Below are 26,749 nucleotides of genomic sequence, written 5' to 3'. Positions count from 1 at the left end.
GGATCAATTCAACCTTTTCAAGGGACCAAACATCATCAACGCAGAGATGTGTCTGAGGCCATCGACACGAAAAAGCTTGCTCCCATTGATTCAGGTCCAGCAGGATCAGCAGTAACTGTGTTCAGCTGTAATTAGCACTGCTTGATCTCAGCGGAGACCTGATGCTGAGGAAGCCCTTCACCTTAGCAAGCAAACAGCATTAAATCCTGAACCCCGGGAGCAGAGCAGAGCTCTGCTGAAACTGTGGTTGCTCCACCCTGCAGAACAACATGTTTTTGAAGCAACCACCACTTCGGTGCAGTTTCCTGTCTGACTCAGGTAACAGATACACCGGTTGTTGGTATCAGTTTTCAGGACTGAATTTCACTAAAAATCACACGCAAGAGCAGTCGGTGTCTGTGCACTGATAGTTCCGCTGAATCAACACAAACCCGAGGTCTTCCTACACACCTGCAAGAGGAAAAGCTGCCTGCAGAACTGAAAAAATATAAGAATTACTATTCAGGGAGGTAGTTGTCACAAGTAAGATGGAGGGTGGATGTGTGTATTTACACACAGCAGCTCCAGGTCGGGGCTGCAGGTCCCAACACGCGGCCCAGGGTGGTTTCTGGAAGCAGATGTCTCCATATCCCCAGCCCACAGTGAGCGCTGGAGCCTGTGTTTGGTACCGACGGCTGGTGCAAGAGCTCGTACCAGTCCCAGGGTGTTTGGACCATGCAGCCAGGTCAGCTCCCATCTGTGATGTCAAATTCCATGTAGGAGTTTGAAGCTTCATAGGGAGGAGGTGGGGAGAAGCGCCTCTGGGATTTAGGAGCACCATAACTTGTGATTTCTGGTCCCGATCTCTGCGTTTCCAAAACGCTCTCCAAGGGGCAGCCTGCACACCAACAATGCCAGAATCTGACTGCAAAAGGTCTGAGAAGGACTAAAGCTGTTGGTGACTTTGATCAAAACTAGAGGAGGAAATCACAGAATCACAGAACAGTTTGGGTTGGAAAGGACCTTCCCAGCTCCCCCAGTGCCCCCCCTGCCATGACAGGGACATCTTCACCAGCTCAGGTTGCTCAGAGCCCCGTCCAGCCTGGCCTGGGATGTCTCCAGGGATGGTTCATCCACCACCTCTCTGGCCAACCTGGGCCAGGCTCTCACCACCATCAGGGACAACAATTTCTTCCTCATGTCCAGCCTGAAACTCCCTCCTTTAGTTTCAAACCATCACACCCCTTGTCCTGTTGCTACAGGCCCTTCTCAGAAGTCTGTCTCCATCTTTCTCATCGGCCCCTTTTAAGTCCAGAAAGGCCGCACTAAGGTCTCCCTGGAGCTTCTCTTCTCCAGCTGAACACCCCAACTCTCTCAGCCTGTCCCCCAGCAGAGCTGTTCCAGCCTCGGGTCATTCCTGTGGCTCCTCTGGCCCCTCTCCAGCAGGTCCATGTGTGTCCTGTGCTGAGGACCCAGAGCTGGACCAGCACTGCAGGGGGGTCTCAGCAGAGCGGAGCAGAGGGGCAGAATCCCCTCCCTCCACCTGCTGCCCACGCTGCTGGGCATGCAGCCCACTCAAAACTATTTGTTGCCTTCAAACCATCCATATCCTTCCCTGTGCCTTTTCCAGCTGCGTTGCCAACATCCTTTGGGAGGTGGGACCCAAGCCAACATGGATTTGCAGAAGAGCTTGACACATGTGGTTTTCTTCTCACCGGTTCCAGCAGTGCCAATCGCCGAGCTGATGTTTTCAGCGCTACCCACAACAACTGAAAGATCTTTCCTGCGAGATAAGAGTCTGTAATTGCGGTTGGCTCGTTTCTCTGGTATGCGTTCCCGTATTAACTTGCAGTTTAATTTGTCGTTGCAGTGTTGGTGCTGCTGCGGGGCTCCGTCCCCTGCGGAGCGGGCAGGGGAGGCTGCACGGAGGCACCAGGAGCCGCAGCGGCTGGATCCTGCACCCTCTCTCTTAAGGGTCGCTCTTCAAACAATTACATTGGTGTCATAGTCTGGTCTTCTCGCTGAGCACATGTAGCTGTGAGCAAACTGCAGGAGAAGCAAAGAGGAGGTGACGCATTATGACTCATCCCAGTCATGCAATGGTTCACCTTGGTGGCTTTTGCATCAGATGGTGACCAAGCCAAGAGGTGCTTTTGCCCCGACTCAGAAGATAAGGAGGAAAATTGTTGTCCCTGAGGGTGGTGAGAGCCTGGCCCAGGTTGCTCCTATGATTCTGTGCTTCTAAGATATGAGGTTTTAGTACTCAGCCTCTCAACAAAACAAGTCCTTCCGCTCAGCACTGCCCCGGTATCGATGTGACCGTCACCTCCAGGCCTGGATGGTCTTTCTGCCCCTTGCAGTGCGTCCCTGTGAGCCGGCACTTACCCCCAGCCACACACACACCATAACACACTCACAACCCAACCAGTATGTGCATCAGCTGGCGGTTAATTATTAATGAGCACATCTGGCGATGATTTGCATCCATGGGCACAGTCGTCTCGACACAATGTCGTGTCTCCACCACATCATGCATCTCGCTCCTGTTGCCTTCAACACAAACCAGTGCTCTCCCAACTCAGGACCATTCACACGAATGGTGGGACCAGCAATGACCCATCAGTCTCACTGCTCACACCTACACCTCTCCGTGCCACGGGGGGTTTATTTCAGGAAACGAAGAAATTCTCCTCCTCCTCCTCCTCTATCAAAACCAACTTCTGAGAAAATAAGTACATTACACAAAGTATTTTAGATGAACATCCCAATGTATTTTCCTTGGCCTTTTCTATTGTCTACGAAAAGAAAATAAAGGATTGCAAGCAAATTATTTAACGTTATGAGATTTGGTGAAATTTTAAGTGAAGATGACAGGTTTAATATCCATGTAGAATTTTTGAGTAAAATCAAAAGCCTGCCTTCTACCTGGCTTTAAGTTACCCAAACTCCAAGCGATTCTTTCAGCGCTCTTCCTATTCCTATGAGACCGTAATTTTAAATATTAGATAATTTTGCAGCTGGAAGGTTTCTTCCAAACATCAGCTTCTTGCTTTTTGCAGACAGACTGATGACACTGTAGCTAATTTGCTTAATTAGTGATTTACAGAAAGATCTCTCTACGAGAACGGGAAACCCTTCAAATGAAATGCCTTAAGTGCAGAATCAAGAGACCATCTGTAATGACTGTTTATTCATATCTTTGATGTATTTTTTGGGCCACACTGTTTCAAACAGCAGCTCCTGTGATCGACCCTAAATACAAAACTGAACTCTGCAAGTGTAGTTGTCCTGCGTTTTTTGTAACGGGAGGATGATTTAATGAAATATAACACGGGAAAGTGTAGAGTCTTGAATCTGGGCAGGAACAACCCCAGGTTCCAGTGTAAGTTGGGGAATGACCTATTAGAGAGCAGCGTAGGGGAAAGGGACCTGGGGGTCCTGGGGACAGCAGGGTGACCATGAGCCAGCACTGGGCCCTTGTGGCCAGGAAGCCAATGGTACCTGGGGTGGGTTAGAAGGGGGTGGTCAGTAGGTCAGAGAGGTTCTCCTGCCCCTCTGCTCTGCCCTGGGGAGACCACACCTGGAATATTGTGTCCAGTTGTGGCCCCTCAGTTCCAGCAGGACAGGGAACTGCTGGAGAGAGTCCAGCGCAGCCACCAAGATGCTGGAGGGAGTGGAGCATCTCCCGTGTGAGGAAAGGCTGAGGGAGCTGGGGCTCTGGAGCTGGACAAGAGGACACTGAGGGGGGACTCATTCCTGGGGATCAATATGGAAAGGGGGAGTGTCAGGAGGATGGAGCCAGGCTCTTCTCGGTGACAACCAATGGTAGGACAAGGGGCAATGGGTTCAAACTGGAACACAAGAGGTTCCACTTAAATTTGAGAAGAAACTTGTTCCCAGTGAGGGTGGCAGAGCCTGGCCCAGGCTGCCCAGGGGGGTTGTGGAGTCTCCTTCTCTGCAGACATTCCAACCCGCCTGGACACCTTCCTGTGTAACCTCATCTGGGTGTTCCTGCTCCATGGGGGGATTGCACTGGATGAGCTTTCCAGGGCCCTTCCAACCCCTGACATTCTGGGATTCTGTGATGTTGCTTTTGAAAAAATTGCGCTGGGATGGGAAGGGAAGAAGTCAGCACATAAAATAAACACACACACATCCTGACGCCATCGTGCAGCCCAGAATGAGTTTCCCCCTTGATTTCAGTGGTTTTGTTCCCATTATTCCCTTTCCTTCCCCCAAGGCTTGGCTTTTGCTGACCGCCCCATCCAGGCACACAAATCCTGGTTCTAGCGGGCGCTGCGGTTCCGTGGAGCACGGGGGGAGTTTGCACAGCTGTTCATTTTGTAAGAAACAATAATTCATGCAAATCCCCGCTCCGAGCAAATTCCACAGTAGCGCATCTTATCGCAAGCCAGACAAAAAGTACAAATACATTTGAGAGCTGTAAGCCTGTGATGAAGGAATTTGCTCTTGTTACAGCTTGAATTTCCTCCTCTCCCTCCGACGACTCAGCCAATAAACCATCCACCGACACCGAACACCAACCAAACCCCTAATTCCACACGTGCTCATAAGAAGTGTAAATAATTGTGATATAAAGCAAAGTACGATAGACAAAACACACCCCACGTTCACCACTGATATTTCATACACCTTTATAGTCCGAATAAATGCAAGAAGAAAATGCTTTTGGTAACGTTGCTCTCACCAAACATCTCCCCAGGCTCCAAAGCATCCAGCTTTACAATATTTTAGGTATCAGTGGGAACTCAGAGGCAGCTTTACCACCTTTTCCAGCTTGTAAATCAGAATGTTATGAGTGTGTAGAATGGAAATGTGCAGGGTCCTCTTGCCTGAGTAAAGTCAGGTTGGCTTTTTAAGGTTTTTTGACTGCAAGGGGAAAGATCAAGTCACATTTAGGAGTCGATACGGTGCCTATGGTGAAGATCTTTCCTCCAGCAAGAGGAGGCAGAGACCAGCAGTGATCCCGATGATGCTTCTGAGCACAACAATTGCAGCAGAAACGACCCAGCAAGGCGAGAATCCAGATGTTAACGTATCATAAAAACTACTTACAAATACATTTAACTCTACACACATTGCACTTTATTTTCCAAGCTTGGCCAATAGCTTAGTGCTTTTAATATCAGGGATTTTCCTCCGCTTCATTAATCAAGAATTGAGCACTGTCTTGCCACATTTGGAGACAGCCCAGCTTTCCACAGAAACTCCAGATGATTAAAATAAACGAATAAAACATATTTTTAGTGTGGTGGTGTGTTTTTTTTTTTGAGATGGCAAGTTAGAACCTGAATTCCAACCCAACCGCTACGTTTCAGCAGAACAAAAAAATCCCTGTGCTTGAGTGCTCTCAAATAAGAGTCACGGCCCTTCCACCTCCGCACCAACAGAGACCTTTTTATCCTTTGGGGGAGGAAGTCGGAATTTTTCCACTTAGTTACGTTCCCAGGTAGTTCTTAAATAGGATTTCCCTTCCCCCTGTGTTTAAAGGGACACTAGAACACAACAAGTTGCTGCCTTGGCCGTGCTGCCGTCGCTGTGAACCGAACCCTCAAATGCCACCAGCCAGCGCAGTTTGATTTCAAGGAGAGGACAAATGCCAAGATGCCAAAATTAACAAACGCTTCCTCCTACCTTAATGATCATAAGTGAATCGTCCACCTGCATGTCATTAGGAGCCCATAAAGGTTCTTCCAGTGCTGCCCCCTGCAAACAAACAAGCAAAAAAAAGCTTTTAAAACCAAAGAGCGAAAATTCAGCAACATCTTCGGAAAACAGTGTTTTTCCTTATTTTCCGCTTCGTTTTACCCGTACACAAAATGCAGCTTTTCCTTATTGCTCAAGCTAGAGACAAGCTTGAAAAAATGACGATAATTTTGAAGCACAGGAGGCAAAATCATGGGAGTTTCCAGGGTTGAAATTGCTCTTTGGGGCAGAGGCGGCAGCAGGTGATTGTGGGTCCAGATGAGAAGGAGACTCTTGCTGTTCACTCCATACGGGCACTGCTGGTCAGAGTGGAGTAAAATTGAAGTAAAGCAAAGCAAAGTTTAGGAGGGGCCACAGAAGTAGGTAATTTTTACTACTCTGAAGGTATCATATTAACCTTGAGTTCCTACAGATGTGTATTTACCCCGACACAAGTGATTGGGGCATTGGAAAAAGCGTATTTTTACTTTTTCCACCCTGAAGGGTATAGGAAGCCACATGGTGGTCACCAGGACTTCTGGTGTCCCCATAGCACTGAGTCGGCCACCAGCAGATTTCCCCAAGCCCAAATCTCTCTGGATACGGATTCTGGCTGTAGGATAAGCTCAGTCCTAAAGGGACCGGGCTGAAGCTTGTCCCTGGGGTTCGGGTGACCCGTGGTGACATTTGTGATGTCCTCACACCTCTGCACAAAACACCTTCCTCCCCACCAGCTCTCAGATGGGGGTTCCTCGCTCCATCAGCAAAATCGCATCACAGGGGCCTGCGGTTTACTCACAAAGTGGAGACTGTTCCTGGCTGATCCCCATTTTTACACAACAAGCCAAATCGCTCCCGCTCTGGATTTTTCACCCCCATCAGCTCTGAGGCAGCAGCAGCTCCTCGCAGAACCAACCCCTCCCTCCACTAATCCCATCTCCTCCAAAGGATGAAATTAGAGACCCGAGGCACTTCTAGATGTAGAACGGAATCTATTTAACCAAATTAATATTTCTTTCCCCCCGCCATCTCTTCTCCCGAGCCGTGGGCAGGATGCGATGCAGCCATCTGCCAAGCGGCTGTGGAGTTCAGACGTGATCCCTGGGTGATCCACTCGCCGCTTTTCATCCTACTCAAGTGTTGACTCGAGCGCTTGTTCAATCAGACAAGTCTCGGCACTTCAATCAGATGGGCGCGCGAGGCTGATTTTTACCTCCACGGAGAAGAAAAAGGCGCATTTAGTTGAGTGTGAGAGAAGCAGGAGCTTCAAAGCACCGAGACCTGGAGATCGCGCTGGCTCTGAAGTCCGCCAGAAATCGCTGCTTAACCCCAGCAGCCCACCTCAGCTTCCATTTATGAGAAGTTGAGAGAGAGCAGATTAAAAAGACATTGGATGTGGTGGGAGGAGGAGAGCTGGGCTACTTTTCCAATATTTCTTTTTAAACAGAACTGGGTTGAGGCGTCTGCTTTCTCTTTCTTGTCTCCAGCTCAACGGGAGCAAACCATAGATGTGCCAAACCCGCTGGTCACAGAATCCCAGAATGTCAGGGGATGGAAGGAACCTGGAAAGCTCATCCAGTGCAATCCCCCCATGGAGCAGGAACACCCAGATGAGGTTACACAGGAAGGTGTCCAGGCGGGTTGGAATGTCTGCAGAGAAGGAGACTCCACAACCTCCCTGGGCAGCCTGGGCCAGGCTCTGCCACCCTCACCATGAAGAAGTTTCTTCTCAAATTTCAGTGGAACCTCCTGTGTTCCAGTTTGAACCCATTACCCCTTGTCCTGTCACTGGTTGTCACCGAGAAGAGCCTGGCTCCATCCTCCTGACACTCACCCTTTATATATCTGTAAACATTAATGAGGTCACCCCTCAGTGTCCTCTTGTCCAGCTCCAGAGCCCCAGCTCCCTCAGCCTTTCCTCACACGGGAGATGCTCCACTCCCTTCAGCATCTTGGTGGCTGCGCTGGACTCTCTGCAGCAGTTCCCTGTCCTGCTGGAACTGAGGGGCCACAACTGGACACAAGATTCCAGATCCACATGCATTTTCTTTCTTATGACCCAGTATTTCCCAACACCTCCCAGCAATGCTGCTGGCCCAGGGCAGAGTGATCTGGGGGCTTCAGAAATGCAGTTCAGCCTCCTCCCCGTGCGATGGGGATGAGGTCCCTTCACCCTTCAGTTAGCTACATGTGTTTAAAATAAAGGGGGGAATTTTACGGGACCAAATTGGCGTAAGCAAAGAATCACTGAATTATAGAATTGTTTTGGTTGGAAGAGACCCTCAGGATCATCGAGTCCGACACGTCGATATTTTCACGGGCAATTTATTCTTCCGTTCACCAAGCTGCAACCTCAGACAGTGCCAAGAAGCTCAAGGGAAGCTGGAAGACTTTGCATTCACCTCTGGTTTTATAGAGCATAGACAGAACGAAGAACTCCCCTTTTCTGCCCTTATTAGCATCATCTGAGAGTTAAAAGGGAATCAGCAATGAGGTTGAGTTTCCACAAAGCTCGGAGCAAGACAAATGCACTGTGTGCAGGGACAACGACAGCGTCTTGCGGAAGGAGAAGTACGCTGGAGACAATGAAAAAAAGCAAATGCAAAGGCAGAATGAAAACAAAAGAGCTTGTGAAAGCTTATAAAAATCAACGCAACACGTTTGAATGGGTTTTAGGGCAGGCTGTGTGATCAGATGGCTGTAAAAACAGTTCAGAAAAGGAGAGTAATTCATGATGCATGACTTGCGGTGACTCACAAAGCTCATTCCTCCTGACAGGTAGGGAGCGCGGGCAGCAGGCGCTCCCATCGCTCAGGTACGTAAGAGCAGAAACAAATATGTTGTACATACCTACGGGGATATCTCACCTCCACAGCTGTTCTTAGAAATCAGTCACACAGCCCACGTGGGCAGGAAAACCCATGGCCAAAGGGCAAACGTGTGACAGAACTGAAAGGAGGTGGCGTGTGCCACGTTGGGTGACTCGTCTGCCGTGTCCCGACCCCACCGGGCTGCAAGGTGACACCGCTGGGATCCGCTTGCCAGGTAATCCTCCAAAAATGCGGGGTCCCGAGGGTCCGGTGCAGCAGCTGAATGTGGTAAGCGGTGGCTGCAGCCCACCAGCCACCGGAATACTATCATTACTATTTCTAATTAGTATTTGTATGTGTTAGTTGTATATGTCTCACTTAAAGCAATTTAACCAGGTAAATGTTATACACTGTTATAGAACATCAACAGTGAGGAAAGCACGTTGGCTATAGGATGAAGCTTCTATTCTCTATGACCAAAATTCAGTTTTCTAAGACCAGCAGCGTTGGGAATAGAATCGTAGAATCACTTTGGTTGGAAAAGACCCTCAAGATCATAGAGTCCAAGCGTTCCCCCACCCCTGGCACTGCCCCGTGTCCTGAGAACCTCATGTCCGTCTGTCCAGCCCTCCAGGGATGGTGACTCCAGCACTGCCCTGGGCAGCCTGTTCCAATGCCCCACAGCCCTTTGGGGAAGAAATTGTTCCCCACATCCAACCTCAACCTCCCTGGTGCAACTTGAGGCCGTTTCCTCTGCTCCTGGTGCTTGTTCCTGGGGAGCAGAGCCCGACCCCCCTGGCTCCAAGCTCCTTTCAGGCAGTTCAGAGATCAGAAGGTCTCCCCTCAGCTCCTGTTCTCCAGCTGAACCCCCCAGGTCCCTCAGCCGCTCCATCACACTTGTGCTCCAGCCCCTCACCAGCTCCGTTCTCTTCTCTCAACTCGCTCCAGCACCTCAAGGCCTTTCTTGGCGTGAGGGGCCCAAACCCAACACTGGCCTGATCCAGGAGCTTATGGACAATATTGTAACACAAAAGCACTTTGGTTCATAACTGCAGTTATGAAAGAGCCCTTGGGACTCAATGGCCAAACATCTTCCAGTCCAATGTTGTGCTAGAAGATTAGAGACTCCTTTGCAAACCACAAGAACTGGTGAAGGGAAAGGTCTACCATGTGCTCTCGTATTTAAGATTCACGAGATAAAGCGGTTTTATCGGTAAGAAGTCAGGTGAATCGGTTGTGTTTGTGGCTTTTTTCAGAGCTGCATGCTCACAAGTTCACCACCAGCTCCATCCCCTGAAGATGAACCGGTCTGAGGGATGATCCATCAACTGGCAGAGCGCAGGTTAATCCCAGGAGAGAGTTCAACCACATTCGTGCCTCAACAAACAACAGAAGCAGCTTATCTCACAGAGCAAAACTGCAGGTCGACTGCTGGCTCCCCATCATCAAACTGGAAAACGCCACGGGCAGTGAGGTGGGAGTGAAGAGCTCCGATAAATTCAGTGGTGTCCTGACACCTCGGCCGCGGTCAGAGCCTTATAATGAGCTATAAAGAACCATAGGATATTCCCTCCCTGAAAATATAATTACATCTGCAAACCACACCAGCAGAAAGATGGACGGGATCAGGAGAAATGTCCCACTCCTTGGTGTTTCTCTCCCAGAACAGCTCAAGCAGAAGGTCGGTGACCACACAGGTGTTAGAGCCCAAACCGAGTTTCACAGCCTTGGTACCATGTTTTACCCACCAAACCTTTGAGGTCAGATTGTGTCTCTCTTCAAAGCAAAAATTCACACCGAAGTCATGGGAATGAACATTGTGGCGGACATGACAGACCTACAGACATCAAGGCCGAGAACTTCACTCAAGTCAAACATTTCTATGCGGGATCATCCCACTCCCTATGAACAATTTTATGGTGCAACACCATTTATTTTATAAAAATGAGGAATACATGCTGACAAACTAGAGGTTGGTTTTGGAAGAACCCAGTTGAGAAAGTGCTTGGGGAATGACCACGCTAGGTGGGACTTCAGACAACATCAGCGGGTTTGTTAGTCGAGAATGTTAATGGTATAAAACGTTACATGCAAAAATGTCCGAGATCTGGGGCTGGAAAATGTGGGCTGCAGTTACAGGCCTCCTTCATCTCTCATTAAAATAATTAAAATAAAAGAAAGGCAGGTATTAGTTGGCTAGACAGCCCCAAATCCCTCCGCCTGCGTAATCCACCTGAAAGCCGAGTGTATCAAGGCGAATTAAAGCCGCCTTAATCCGCGTAAATCTCGGTGCAGGAATCTTTTATTTTCTTCCCTCCTGCCGCGAGTTCAGTCCTGCCCCGCACCCCGTGGGGCTCCAGAGCCGCGGGGGCGAAACAACACAAAACCTCCGTATTTTAGTAACATGGAGAACAGATTTTGGACTTTCCGCACATTTTGAGAGTGGATGCAGGTTTATGCTTCCGTGGTTGCGTTGAGACTGAAGCCTGTTCCTCCTGTGCTTGGTTTAATCATATGGAGCATCTTTCTGATGAGGAGAGACTGAGAGAGCTGGGGCTGTTCAGCCTGGAGAAGAGAAGCTGAGAGGGGATCTCATCAATGCTGATCAGTATCTCCAGGGTGGGTGTCAGAGGATGGACCAGACTCTGTTCAGTGGTGCCCAATGACAGGGTGAGGGGCAACGGGCACAGACTGAAACACAGGAGGTTCCATCTGAACATGAGGAGAAACTTCTTTCCTGTGAGGTGCCAGAGCCTGGCCCAGGCTGCCCAGAGAGGTTGTGGAGTCTCCTTCTCTGAGACATTCAAACCCGCCTGGACACGACCCTGTGTGATCTGCTCTGGTGACCCTGCGTGAGCAGGTGGGTTGGACTGGATGATCTCCAGAGGTTCCTTCAACCCCAACCACCCTGGGATTCTGTATCAACATACATAAATTAGGGCAATTTGCACATACATCAGGCAGCATCATTATGCTGATTGGGATGGTATGATTGTGCTGAGCGTGTTTCCAATCTGCCACAATCCTCTGGGAAAGCATTGGGACCGAGCTGATGCATCTGAAAAGGCTGGAGCTCCGCTGGCAGCCCCCGCAGCAGGTACGGCTGCACGGCGACCCAAACCAAACCTAACTAATGGAGAAGAAAGGCTGAGATTTGCTTCGTCTGAAATGCTGGTCTGTTTTCTTAGCTAACCCCTAAAATAACTCTCCTTCCTAAACATCATTGCACTTTATCCCTTCCAATCTACACTTGAATTGCAACAGAGTTCAGCATGCTTGCTGGGATACAATCCCAGAACCCCAGCCTGGTTGGGGTTGAAGTGACCTCTGGAGATCATCCAGTCCAACCCACCCGCTAACGCAGGGTCACCAGAGCAGATCACACAGGGTCGTGTCCAGGGGGGTTTGAATGTCTCAGAGAAGGAGACTCCACAACCTCTCTGGGCAGCCTGGGCCAGGCTCTGGCCCCTCACAGGAAAGAAGTGTCTCCCCATACTCAGACGGGAGCTCCTGTGTTTCAGTCTGTGCCCGTTTCCCCTCACCCTGTCACTGGGCACCACTGAAAGGAGTCTGGTCCATCCTCTTGACATGGGTGCTTGAGATATTTATAAACATTGATAAGATCCCCTCTCAGCTTCTCTTCTCCAGGCTGAACAGCCCCGGTTTTCTCAGTCTCTCCTCATCAGAAAGATGCTCCAGATCCCTCAGCATCTTTTTAGCCACCGCTGGACTCTCTCCAGTAATTCCTTGTTCTTCTTAAACTGGGGAGCCCAGAACTGGACACAGTTAACAGAACCAAAGAATAATTTTGGTTGGAAGATCAAGATCATGGAGTCCAACCATAACCCACCCCTGGCACTGCCCCATGTCCTGAGAACCTCATGTCTGTCTGTCCAACCCTCCAGGGATGGTGACTCCAGCACTGCCCTGGGCAGCCTGTTCCAATGCCCCACAGCCCTTTGGGGAAGAAATTGTTCCCCACATCCAACCTCAACCTCCCCTGGCGCAACTTGAGGCCGTTTCCTCTGCTCCTGGCGCTTGTTCCTGGGGAGCAGAGCCCGACCCCCCTGGCTCCAAGCTCCTTTCAGGCAGTTCAGAGATCAGAAGGTCTCCCCTCAGCTCCTGTTCTCCAGCTGCACCCCCCAGGTCCCTCAGCCGCTCCATCACACTTGTGCTGCAGCCCCTCACCAGCCCCATTGCCCACAGACCATCCCTGCTTTCCTTCCAAAACTGGTCCCTAATTTAGCTGCCAAATGGGATCATTATGATGAAAAATCCTACCTGTGGGACTAGAGCTGTCTCAAATTAGAGGGAATTTGAGCTCAATTCGTTCTCCAGGAACCAGCCGGGAGTTTTTCCTCCGACAGACGCGCTGGCACTCTGCCTGGCTACAAAACACCCAGCAGAAGAGCACCAAGTGCTAACCTACCGCTAAAAGCGTTAAAGGCAAAAATCAGCTCTGGGCAAACCATCTGGTAACGCTCACTGCGCCACAGGTGAGAGCAAATACAAGCCGCTCTGTACAGCACAAAGTCAAAATAATCAACTTTCATCGAATAACGGTGCTTAAATACCAAACCAGCCCAGGCGCAGATGTCCCGGTGAAAGGTTTTCAATGCGTTCGACGTCAGTGTTCCTGAATTTTTGCATTTCTCTGATGCTTTGACCTTATAAATATGAAGAGGTGGGTTTTACAGCAGCACCCAGAAGCTGCCCGGCTGCAGCGCGGGGTCACATCACATCCCATAGACCTAAAAATACTCCAGAATCCTGCGGAGGTACGTGGGGGATCAAAGCCACAAACCCTGTTTCCAAATAGACACAGTGAGCACCCCAAACTCAACCCACGGCAAAGGAAATGGATCCAAATGAGTTAGTGCAGGAAAAGGGAAAACGAGGGTGAAAGGGTGAAAATATTAAATGGGCACGGAAATGTGGGAATTGGGGGATGCTCCAGAATGAGCAAGAATGGGTGGCAAAACTGAGCCAAAGGAAATAGCAAAGCATAGAGCAAAAAAACCCCACAGGTGGCTGGGTTGTGGGGTTTTCCCCATTTCTTTAAGCAGAATCCCCCATAAGTAGTTCAGCAGTGAAAGGAAACTCATCTCCCGCTCCCTAAGAAGTCATATAGATACTGGCAGGGGCAGCATCAGCACCTTAGCATTCATTAATCCCCAATTTCTTCTGAACACCCAATCCCTTGGCACAGCTGGTGCTTTACAAACCACCTTTTGGTGATAATTAGTTGAAGTCTGTCACCAGCAGATCGGTTTGGGATTGCAACTAAGCCCAAGATATAGCAGAACGGTTTTGTCTGAAGACTCTCCGCAATGAATTAGTTAAAACAACGTACAATACAAAATAGGAGCTGGCGGCACCGTCGCTTCGAACTGTAATTCCTGTAATCCAAGCCCGGCGAACAACTCCCAGTCTGAAAATGGGACAGCATTGTTATCTCCTTTATTGTAACAAAAAATAATAATTAAAAAACCCAGCCTATTTACTTTACCTATTTACTTTACCTATTTACCCTGCTGGCGGTTACCACCGTGTAGGCAACGAACGCCGACAGCTCTTGCAGTCCTGCCTGTCGATGTTTCTCTTTTCATCCCAGCAAAAAGCACGTCAGAGCTAAACGGGCAATTAAGTGCAATAAAAGCATCTGGTTGATGCCCTGACAACTGAACAAGCCGGCAGTTTGCAGCAGGTAAAGCTTTTCTATGCTTCTAATTTTACGGTGGGACTCGATGATCTTAAAGGTGTTTTCCGACCTAAATGATTCTAATACGAAGTTAATCTAGTTTTGGTGTTAGTGGTTCCGTACATTCTCACTAACAGATCTAACCTCCACTCATCTGTACTAAACCACCCTAGGATTTCCATCCCCTAAAAGAATTTATTAAAGACCAAAAAAATAATCAGTTTGCCTGTAGCCGCATTAATTAGACTTGTTCCACCCTGAATTAAAACAGTGCAGACACCAAACCCTGCCTAATCGCATGAGCCCAGCCTAACGCACACATTACGTGAAAGGGTTTTGTTTGAAGGGTTTTCCTCGCCAACACACACCTGATAGAAGCCCAGCAACGTCGCACCCAGAGATAAACCAGCCGGCTCCAGATCTTCAAAACCCCGTTTTGCATCCTAAAAGTGGCGGGGGGGAAAACAAATATGTAAAGAAAACACGTTGTGCGCAATGAGACCATTTCCCTTGGCGATTTCTTCTGGTTTCCCTTCCTTGCCGTAGCTGCGTGGAAATTGTTTCCTCGTGTTTTCTGCCCAGCGGTGCCTGTTGATCTCCTCCTGTGCTTGCAAAATGTTCTTAACACCACCAGGAGATGCAAAGAGATGGGGTGAAGCTGTTTGAAAAGAGGCCCTTACAAACCAAAGTGATATTGTTGGGGAAAAGCAGGTGTGTAGAGGTGGCCACCGACTCCAAGAGTCACGTCCCGGGAAGCTGATGTTGCAAAGTGATACGTGAGAGGTGTTCATCAGCGATGATTTGATAGTCAAATATCGGTATGTGGGTCGATATGGATATAAGGAGATGCATAAACAAGCTGTGACCCTACCCGGACACCTCCTGGATGTCAGAGCTGCTGAACGCATCGGACGCAGGACAACGTGCAGCCCAACCGCTGAGGTTTCATTTCTAGCCCAGCAAAACATTTGCACCCTTTTTATTCTTCTTCTGATTTCCTTAGTGAATAAACACACTTATGAAGGGGGGAAAAGCCCCATTTGCACAACTCGGTCGTCCCCTGCGCAGCCTGGGGCATCCTGTATATTTTGGGAGCGAATGAAGGCAGCGAGGTGGTATTTGTGCTTCCCCAAGGGTTTTGGAGAAAAAATCCCAGATCCCCATGATGCTGTTGGCTTGTCAGACCTCAAATTTGGGAATTCCTATGTCTGACCAAGGCAACAAGGAGCTGTTTTTATGGGAGATCCACAGGATGCAGCTTGTGTGGGGTCGGGCAGCAGTTTTGGTGCGATTTCTGTGCGCGCAGGTGGTGGAGCTGGGGCAGGGACACCGAGAGACCCATCGGGAACCAACCCAAGAAAGACGTTCCAGCCGGATTTCTAAAAACGGTTCTAGCACGGGACAGCAATAGGATGTTCTCCATTCCTCCACATATATCAGTTTTGGGGTTTCAGATAGAAATATGACACTGTTGTAGCCAGAATATCGTGCTTTTCTCCTCCGGGTCACAAGTTGAGAGCTACAGCAAGTCATGGTGCTCAGAAAGCAACATCTTCATGTCCATTGTTAACGCTTGGATTTCCCAGCACCTTTTTTGGGGGTTCACGGTTAATATAATACAACAACCCCGGCTTCTTTCCAAGGGCTGGTCGTCAGCATCGCAAGATCTTTTATCAGTGCTGATCGGGACACCTTGTTACACACCTCTGAGGAACCTCAACCCGGCCCAGCTGAACATCAACCGAAACCTCAGCGGACAATAGAGCAGAATAGGGTTTTAATAAAAGTGAAGGCTGAACATGGGGGGAAAAAATAAGCCACAACAGCAGAGACTGAAGGAAAAAGGGTTTTCACTTCTGGCAGTGGCACCACATCACTCCAGTGCGGTCCTGGAAGAGTTTCGCCTTCAGGCTTGGTCATCCGGCTCTGAGCTCAGATTCACTGTCAAAACAAAGTTTGTGAATAAATCCACTCAGTTACACAGAGTGGATTTATTATTACCGTCAGCTTTTTTCTTTTTCTTGTATTTATTTGGATATTAGGAAAAAATTCTTCCCCAAAAGGCTGTGGGGCATTGGAACAGGCTGCCCAGGGCAGTGCTGGAGTCACCATCCCTGGAGGGATTTAAAAGGCACTTAGACGAGGTTCTCAGGGACACGGTTTAGTGTTAGATTAAGTTATGCTTGGACTTGATGACCCTGAGTGTCTCTTCCAACCAAAATGATTCTATGATTCTATTTATAAATGGTTTGAAACAACACACCCCCACGTAGGACAGGGGTTGCCCCAGCAGTAACTCCGAAAAGGCAAAGGACGGACCCTTTGCACGATGCAAAATGAAGCTTTTGTTTCTTGTGGATTGTTAAACGGTTTGCACCAAAAAATCTTGTCGTTTCAGGCTGGATGAAATTCAGAGTTTTGACTGAAACACCCCCAAACCTCACTGAGGTCCATGGGGACTCAATGGACCTAAGGATCGGGAGCATTAGGGCACAAATCTTCATGTGCATCAGGTTTGAAAGCATTAAGCATCTCGTTAGAGGGATTATCACATTGCAAAGGGGCTATAGGGCAGATTCCTGGAGATGCAGCTCTGGAGGAGCCACCTCCTGGTCCACACCACCCAAATTCCCCCAAATAGTCAAAGACTCAGGACCTGTTATTTTTTTCTGTGAGAGGTTTTGAATGTTTCTGTCGGACGGACACAGCGGACAGCAGGACAAACCTGCGGGACTCATCATGCTGGTGGCAGGGTCCCTGTGAGGAGTCCTACCACGGGAATTTTGTAACCTTTGGACATATTGGAGATGGAAACTGGAGCCAAAAGTCACGGACGAGACCTCCTCATGGATGGAAAACCTTGGAGCGAGCTACGGCGCCAGATGTTGCGTGCAGCTGTGCGGCTTCACTTCATCGCAGTGATCTCCTGAGTCTTCAGAACGCGAGAAGACTCGACTTTCTTCAGGCGTTTCTGGTTTCTTTCCTTAGTGGAGACCCTGCTCCAGCAGTCAAATAAGGCGTTTGGTTCTCTGGAAGTCCTCTCTGTGCCACCGTTATTTTTTGTTTAAAAATACAAAACACTGCTTTAAATGATGGAGGTTTTTTGTATTTAAAACCACACATTTTCAGTTCAAATTTGCTCAAGTCCTTCACCCAAACAAAAAAAAGCCTCCACCCAGGACTGCAGCTCACGCAGATATCACCTTCCCACCTTAGCTACCGTGATTTGTTTGATATGATTCATTACCTAAAAGCTTTAGAAAAATTGATTAGCAGTGAAGGTGCCAAGTCCTCAGTCCCACACCAGCCCTCTCAGCATTAATATTGCAGACACGGGAACCCGGTGCAGATAAACTTGGAAGTGTCTAAGTTGTAAGTTGGAAGATTGGCAGCAGCTCCATCAAGGGCTGGAGCAGATACGGCTTCAGGCAGCTGCTGCAGCTCTTGGCATCGCACCCACCGGGCTGGGATCATAGAATAGTTTGGGTTGAAGGGACCTTCCCAGCTCCCCCAGTGCCCCCCCTGCCATGAGCAGGGACATCTTCACCAGCTCAGGTTGCTCAGAGCCCCGTCCAGCCTGGCCTGGGATGTCTCCAGGGATGGTTCATCCACCACCTCTCTGGCCAACCTGGGCCAGGCTCTCACCACCCTCAGCACAAACAATTTCTTCATCATGTCCAGCCTGAATCTCCCTCTTTTAGTTTAAAACCACCACCCCTTGTCCCATCACAACAGGCCCTGCTGAAAAGCCTGTCCCCATCTTTCTTATCGGCCCGTTCTAAGACCAGAAAGGCCACACTAAGGTCTCCCCAGAGCTCCTGTTCTCCAGCTGAACACCCCAACTCTCTCAGCCTGTCCTCCCAGCAGAGCTGTTCCAGCCTTGGGTCACCTTGCTGGTCTCCTCTGTGGTTCCCACCAGCAGGAATTCCTACCTGTAGGAAGCCAACTGAGCAGCTCCTGCACCATCCACCAGCCAAATCTACGGCAGGAGGGCACGTGGGCAGCGCAGATCACGCTCTTTGCTGCATTAAGCACTAAGGAAGTGAAACCTGTTTCTGCAGATCACCTTGGTGCCCGAGCTGATCTTCCAGGCTCGGCCGCAGAAGCAAGAGCAGGAACTTGACTTTGCCTCCAAGCCGCAGCGCAGCCACGGCGCAGTCTCAGCACCACGGGTGACGGAGACCCTGGAGCCGCGAAACTTCTCCCGTCTGTGTGATGATGGGTCCAACCCCTGCGTGATGACGGGTCCAACCCAGCAGGAACACCAGCTGCGACAGGAATTAATAAGATGGGCTACAATGAAACATGTCAGTCAAACTCTGAGGACACGTGGCTGCTCTTTCCCAAATCTCAGACTTTTAATCATCCTAACGAAGAACAAAGAAATCCATGCACTGCCTCTTGGGGAAGGGACGTGCTGCAGGTGAGACAATCTCCTGGGAAAAAGAGTCATTTTCTTTTTCTATTTCCACCACTGGCCTGCAGCGTTAAGGAAACCAAATTGTTTTACCCTAGTCTCTGTTTCCCTTACCATCCTAAACCTTGGCTATTCAAATGCAAGTGCACACAGGGGGGTTGACTCCGCATCCATGTAAACCAAGAGCAAAGCTTCCAGCATTTCCAGGGGGCAGGTTTTGCTGCATTTCTCACAATACCATAACACAGCAAAATCGAGATAACCCCTCCTCTATCTTCAATACTCAAAGCATTAGCAGATTATTTATTTTATTTAATGAGAGAATGATTTTCAGGGACTTTTTCCTTGATCTGAACAAGTGTTTCTCCAATGTTGTTGATACATGCAACAAACTGGCAGCTCTCTCTATATACGCTGTTTATTCTGGTTGAATGTAGTTAGGAAACCGCTGTACTTTCAGGCACATAAGTGCCAGCAAAAACTGAGAACAAGGAAACAGAATCTGAATGCCAAGATGTTACAGATACCACACAGCCAACCTTAAAGACGCAGCGAATTTCTGGGCTGAATAAGGGTAAAAACGGTGCTCAGAGGGACATTCTCACTCCCATACAGGACAGGGAAGCTCTGAGAAAGCAGGTGGGGAGGGAAAGTCCCCCTGGAGTTGTGCAGAGATATTTGGGATTATCCCAAATGCCACACAGCAGCTGTAAAAGCTTTCTATGGGAGTAAGAAGGTGATGCACACACATATTCAAACCTGTTTTTTTCCTCTAAAGCTGAATTGTTTAAACAGGAGAGCGACGGTGGCTCGGCAACCCCGCACGCTCCTAAAGAGTTAAAATGTATTTATGGAGACCGGCGTGATTAAAATTCTGGGCGAGTATATTTAAATTGCAGGGAAAGCTGAGCTTGTCCAACTGGATAGTCAGACCACAAGCTCCCCCAAGTAGGGCTTTGATTTTCCAGCGCGACACCCGAAATCCTCTTCTGCATTTAGAGAACACATATGGGATCGCGTTCCCAGTTGCGTAACATGGCTTGAGGAATAATTCCGGGTCTACGGGTATAAACCGGAGGTCATCGCCCTGGAAGGGCTGAGGATTTCATAGAATCATGGAATCACAGAATCACATAGAATCACAGATTTCACCGGCAACAGAGAAGGAAGATGAGCCTGGGCTTTGGTGGCAAAGCTGCTCAGAGCGGTACCCAGAGCGGTGGCATCTCCTAGTGCAAGGTCATGGAAGGTTTTGCTGAAGCATGGCACTGGATCATAAAGAAATATAAGCAAATATCTGAGATCAACACAAGCAGCTCTGCAGTCCATACGACCAAACCCTTATTCTCCTTTCCCAGGCATTACTTTTGGGCCTTATCTGAGGAGTGGACTCAGAGATGAGAAGCTGTCCCCGTATTTTGTGTCCACGCAGCCCATGACAAGGTCAACTCGCCTTCGAGGGCTCCCTCCAAATGCCTCATTTTCATTAACACATTCCCAGTTCACTGAGCATTTTGGGAAACACGTTGCTGCCCAAAAGCCACCTCTTATTATTTCCGTATCCTTGCGTTTCCCCCATGCTGCCGTAACACTTCCCATCATCGCTGCTGATTCGACGCCTTCTATTTTCTTAGATTAACATCTAAATACACTGTACACAGTTATTACTTCTGGAAAGGATGACACACCACTGTGTCCCATCTCCACTAAGCAAGGCTGTGCTTTAAAGCTGGTTTCATCCGACTCAGTCTAGAAAGTGTGTATGGGATTCAGGAACTCCCAGATTGGGGTTATTTTCATCAGGAAAATAAACGTGAGTGCTGCTGCAGATCCCAGCTCTGAGATATGAGACAACTGGAGCCGTTCTGCCTTTTGCTGTCGCTGATGGAATCATTGAATGGCATTGGAACAGGCTGCCCAGGAGTCACCATCCCTGGAGGGGTTTAAAAGGCGTTTAGATGAGGTTCTTAGGGACATGGTTCAGTGCTAGAGTTGGGTTATGGTTGGGCTCGATGACCCTGAGGGTCTCTTCCAACTGAAATGATTCTATGACTCTATGATTTCATACCTTGGTTGCTGGCATTTTTATTTTGCTACATCTACCACCACACCAAAACAATTGTGTGAAAATGATGGTGCGTGGGTACATTTGCACATCGGTCACCGCTCCGGAGCCGACACTGGAACCATTCTGCAGCTTTATCCCACGCGTTGGTTTAAAAGCATCATTGATTGACAGGAGCCAGTTGAATGGAGGGCTGGGAACAAGGCTGAAAGCAGCAACACACCAACCAGGAGCTGCTTTTGTTTTAACATCTCAAATAAAGAGAAAATAATCCATCGTCGCCTGGCTCCAGGGCTGAGAACCACCCGTGCAAGCGGCGGCGCTGAAAGCCAAATTGCAGCGTTGCTAAAAACCAGACTTGAGGGGATTTTGATCTGTAAAGAGGCTTAAAAACAACAACAACAACAAAAATAAAGGTAAGAATGTATCGACGCAAAGCAAATCCCAGGAGAAACAGCCTCCTGTGGATGCTGCTGGAGGTCAGAGCACTAGTGAGTGTCTCAAAAGTCAGTGGGTGACATTAAGGGATGGGTGTGGGCTGGGAAGATCTCGGCTGAACCCCAAAACCCCATCTCAAGGCACGTCCTTGTCCCCCCCTGGGTTCCCCAGCCCTGACGAGCAGTAACCCCTCGGCTGAACCCCCAAATCCCATCTCAAGGCACATCCTTGTCCCCCCGCCAGGTTCCCCAGCCCCAACGAGCAGTAACCCCTCGGCTGAACCCCAAAATCCCATCTCAAGGCACGTCCTTGTCCCCCCTGGGCTCCCCAGCCCCTCAACTGAACCCCCAAATCCCATCTCAAGGCACGTCCTTGTCCCCCCCCGGGTTCCCCAGCCCCAACGAGCAGTAACCCCTTGGCTGAACCCCCAAATCCCGTCTCAAGGCACTTCCTTGTCCCCCCTGGGCTCCCCAGCCCCAACGAGCAGTAACCCCTTGGCTGAACCCCCAAATCCCGTCTCAAGGCACTTCCTTGTCCCCCCTGGGCTCCCCAGCCCCGACGAGCAGTAACCCCTCGGCTGAACCCCAAAATCCCATCTCAAGGCACGTCCTTGTCCCCCCTGGGCTCCCCAGCCCCTCAACTGAACCCCCAAATCCCATCTCAAGGCACGTCCTTGTCCCCCCCCGGGTTCCCCAGCCCCAACGAGCAGTAACCCCTTGGCTGAACCCCCAAATCCCGTCTCAAGGCACTTCCTTGTCCCCCCTGGGCTCCCCAGCCCCGACGAGCAGTAACCCCTCGGCTGAACCCCAAAATCCCATCTCAAGGCACGTCCTTGTCCCCCCCTGGGTTCCCCAGCCCCGACGAGCAGTAACCAGTGGCAACTGCGGCTAATCCAGCCCGGGGACAACAGTGCGGCCTCATTCGTACCCAGCTCACGCGCCCAGCACAGTCTGTACGCGGCCAACAGCACCGCGTTTTATTCTTTTCTTCACTTTAAGCCCAGTCTTAGAACATTTTTCTTTTTTAAAATAAGCGTATGTAAATAATTTTTCACAAAACCGCAATTTTAATAGATGAGGTCGGGTCAGCTTCAGCCTGAAGGACGCACAAAAGCTTTTTCACTGTGCAAAATACATTTATTTCAGTGCTTTATTTCTATAGCATGGGAGAAATTACCAGGAAAGAAGCTGCTTTATTGCTGACACTCTTGATTTTTTGAAAGAACCACAAGAAAGAACAGAAAAAAATCTGTTGAAAAGGATGAAATCAGCAGTTGCTTTACCCCATATTGGGGTGACAGCACCAAAAAGCCGCCTAATTGCCAAAATGATGCCAGTATCGCATCACCTATTGGGTGTATTGGCAGCAATGAATGTAAAGACTGGAAGCACAAAAATAAAGTCTTAGAAACACATATTTTGATATGTGGGACCAAATTTCACTGAATTGCTACTGCAGCTTTTTGGGAGCTTCTTCAAGAAATATAGGCTTGCCAGATTTTTGGTTTTAATTCTAATTTAGCTGATTCTAAGCAGCAAAAGCCAAAGATTAAATGAAGACAGAAAAGTTATCTCCTCCCTGTTTCTGATCTGTGAATACAACAGAGGTGGGACGGACCCACAAAAAGACAAGGAAAAACTTGAGGTGTGCAGTAGCTGAACAAATCCCGATATATTTGCCCCTTTTTTCTCTCTGGACACATCCAGCTACCGGCACCGGGCAAGAATGGGGACACAGCAGCTTCCCAGCATCTCCAAGGTCGGGCAGAAGAGGGAACCAGGTTCTCCACAAGACCACATGGTAGGAAGACACGAGACAGTGGGTAGAAGATGAAAGAAATGTTCAAATTATTGCATAAACTGTAGGGAGAAGGTTTTCCACCAAGGAGGGGTTGTGTGACATCCATCCTTGGAGGTTTTTCAAGATCCAAGTGGATCTAAAGAGCCACAAAGATGCTGAAGGGAGTGGAGCATCTCCCGTGTGAGGAAAGGCTGAGGGAGCTGGGGCTCTGGAGCTGGACAAGAGGACACTGAGGGGTGACCTCATTAATGGTGATCAATATGGAAAGGGAGAGTGTCAGGAGGATGGAGCCAGGCTCTTCTCAGTGACAACCAGTGATAGGACGAGGGGCAATGGGTTCAAACTGGAACACAAGAGGTTCCACTTAAATTTGAGAAGAAACTTCTTCATGGTGAGGGTGGCAGAGCTTGGCCCAGGCTGCCCAGGGGGGTTGTGGAGTCTCCTCCTCTGCAGACATTCCAACCCGCCTGGACACCTTCCTGTGTAACCTCATCTGGGTGTTCCTGCTCCATGGGGGGATTGCACTGGATGAGCTTTCCAGGTCCCTTCCAACCCCTGACATTCTGGGATTCTGTGAAGATGAACTCATGGGGTGTTTTGGGACTTGAGATGAGATCTCAGGCAGTCTCCAGTCCAACCTTCTGCTCTGAGCAGGGTCGCCTGGGAGACTAGACCAGACTCCTGAGGGCTTGATCACAGAATCCCAGAATGTCAGGGGTTGAAGGGACCTGGAAAGCTCATCCAGTGCAATCCCCCCATGGAGCAGGAACACCCAGATGAGGTTACACAGGAAGGTGTCCAGGCGGGTTGGAATGTCTGCACAGAAGGAGACTCCACAACCTCCCTGGGCAGCCTGGGCCAGGCTCTGCCACCCTCACCATGAAGAAGTTTCTTCTCAAATTTAAGTGGAACCTCTTGTGTTCCAGTTTGAACCCATTGCCCCTCGTCCTGTCACTGGTTGTCACCGAGAAGAGCCTGGCTCCATCCTCCTGACACTCACCCTTTCCATATTGATCCCCATGAATGAGTCACCCCTCAGTCTCCTCTTCTCCAAGGTATCCCAGGTTTCCCATCAGCAATTAAAGCGTCTGCCACAAGGTCAACCTGTCATGCTACAAACACCAAAAAATGCATTATAGAATTATTTTATTCTGTATACAAATGGGTATACAAGAGAACAGACGTCCCAACACCTCGTTTAAGAGACATCCCAGTGCCATGATGTTGAAAACCTTCTGGATAACAACCCAAAACCCCTACTTTTCATGTCACCCCTTTTCTGAGGTTCCCCACTCATGACAAACAGCCCATCACCTCCCCGACCAGCCCGGGGAGATGTTATTCTTCTTGTAAAAACAAGAAATCTCGATTATTTATGCTGCTATGTGGACAACACCAGCTATTGTCAGGGAGGGTTTTACAGCTCTGAATGTCACATTGAGAGTCCGGTCATGCCAGGAGGAAAGGCTGTCGCTGCCACGGCCCAGCAGAAAACGCTTTATTCAAAGAACCCAGAGTCCAGCGCTGGGTAAAAACTAAAAGGAAGCTGGTGGGTGTGACGAGCCACATTTTGTACAATGATATGAAAAAAAAGCAGGCGAGGGCGCTTGATTTTTTGGGGCGTGTGAGGTAGAAAAACTCCAAGGAGCATCGTGTGAGCCAAGTGATGCTCGGTGATCAAAAGCTTCGTCTCGATAGAGCTCCGGAGGAATTTTACGGACAAGTGTGGGGGGAGCGGAGCTGGAGACCTTCCCAGCGGCGTCCGGGGAGAAAACAAGGAGGGAGGTTTCGCTGTTGAGAAACACAGGCTGGTTCAGCAGACAAAAAACCACCCCGTTTCCTGCCTGATTACAACTGTGTGAAGGGAAATAAGGCTCTGGAGGGAACGGTGCAAACAAAGCCGAGTTACCTTCGACACCACGCAGAGCTTGGGAGCGCGCAGAACAGATTAACAGGCCCTTTTCTACCGTGTGTTACGTCCCAAAGCAAAACTGGCCGGGTTGCAATCTTGCTGTGCCGCACCCCGAGTGCCAGGTTTCAGGTTACTGCGCCTCACGTACCTGCAAGGGTGATTTTGTTTCTCTATTTCTACCGTCTCTGGTAACACCTGGCTCTTACAGCCGAGCTTTTCATCTGCGCATCTTCGGAACGTCCTGCGAAGAAAGCAAGTGTCATTTCCTTCCCCCTCCCACCCCCGTGTGCCAGCGAGGAAGTTGTAACCCCAGCGAAACAATAAATATCACCCGGCGAAAAGGGAGAACGCGGTTGGCAGCGGGAACGCCAGCGGCCCCGGGTTAGTCCGACCTACACGATCCGTCTTTCCAGTCTCCGACTCAGGAAACAGCTTTTCATCACCGGGTATCAAAGCTCCTCCCAATTTTGGCATCTCCACCCCGTCTGCCTGCAGAACTAGTTCAAGCGCCGAAGGTTTGTTTGACTTTATTTATTTAAACAATTTATGGATTACGGCGCTCGCAGCTTTTCCAGCTGCCGTTGCGCATCTCTGTTCACCATCAGCAAACATCCAAGCACTAATCCTGCATTTATCGCTTCGGCTCCCTGATAACTCCCCCACGGCTGCTCAGAAATCCAGTTTATCACCCTTTGAGAGGGAACCTCTGGGTATTTTGTGAGCTCTATCGTTTTATCTGCCCCGCGATCTCGATTCACTGTGAAAATATTTGGTGAAACCTAAAGCTTTCCAGATACAGGCACATAGACTCTACCACCACTTCTACCCACACAATTTTCTCTAATATCCCCAAAAAAAGGCAACACTTTTTTCTCAATACAACCCTTCTGCTGCTTCTCAACACTCCTGTTCCCGTTATCTTTGAGGTCCCCGTGAATTTTCCCAGCGACGCCACCACGCCACTGCATAAATCTCTCAATGGATGCAAAACCCGATTCCTTTTCCAGCCGTTTGATCAGCAAAGGGTTTCTCTTTTCCTTCAGCTGATCAGTCCTTCGCTAAACGCTGCACAAAAGCCTTCAGACTTCAGAGGACGCGAAGATCTAAGGGCATCGGGAGTACAGACAGCTCGGAGAGATGTAATATCACCACCTAGAACAGACAGAGCTACGCCAAGCGTTGCCTTCAGAACTTCTTTTTTTCAAGATACTGCCTTTTATTCTCGATTTTAAACGGCAGCAGCAGGGAGAAAGACTTGTCTGCGGTCACCAGCGAGGCCGGGGGGACGGTGTCACGATCCGTTGTGCACATCAGGTGTCACTGTCTCCATCTCCAGAGGCTGGAGAGACTGTTTTTCTCTATTTTCAACCACGTGCTGCTCTGAGCAGAGCGGGACAGGTGCTCCCATGAGGAAGAAGATGCGGTGAGGACACACAGGGATGGCTGGGAAGCCTCATGAGAAGTGTGACCGCGGGGATTCTGCCCCTCTGCTCTGCTCCGGTGAGACCCCCCTGCAGTGCTGGTCCAGCTCTGGGTCCTCAGCACAGGACACACATGGACCTGCTGGAGAGGGGCCAGAGGAGCCACAGGAATGACCCGAGGCTGGAACAGCTCTGCTGGGAGGACAGGCTGAGAGAGCTGGGGTGTTCAGCTGGAGAAGAGAAGCTCCGGGGAGACCTTAGTGCGGCCTTTCTGGACTTAAAAGGGGCCGATGAGAAAGATGGGGACAGACTTTTCAGCAGGACCTGTTGTGACAGGACAAGGGGTGATGGTTTTAAACTAAAGGAGGGAGATTCAGGCTGGACATGAGGAAGAAATTGTTGGCCCTGAGGGTGGTGAGAGCCTGGCCCAGGTTGGGCAGAGAGGTGGTGGATGAACCATCCCTGGAGACATCCCAGGCCAGGCTGGACGGGGCTCTGAG

The 26,749-nt window shown here is 49.6% G+C and overlaps 1 protein-coding gene across 1 annotated transcript in view; it reads right to left on the bottom strand.

The window, feature by feature from the left end:
- Positions 1–26,749, bottom strand: part of PTPRA (protein tyrosine phosphatase receptor type A) — a 130,644-nt gene that overhangs the window by 62,202 nt on the left and 41,693 nt on the right. Inside the window, exon 3 of the mRNA XM_082050210.1 lies at positions 5,635–5,706. Within this exon, the coding sequence (XP_081906336.1) occupies positions 5,635–5,706 (72 nt within the window). The remainder of the gene's footprint in view (positions 1–5,634; positions 5,707–26,749) is intronic.

This window comes from Streptopelia decaocto (assembly GCF_964273445.1).
Source record: "Streptopelia decaocto genome assembly, chromosome: 4".
Taxonomy (NCBI): domain Eukaryota; kingdom Metazoa; phylum Chordata; class Aves; order Columbiformes; family Columbidae; genus Streptopelia; species Streptopelia decaocto.
The sequence above is the reverse complement of the archived record's forward strand: the minus strand, read 5'-3'. Positions and strand labels throughout refer to the sequence as shown.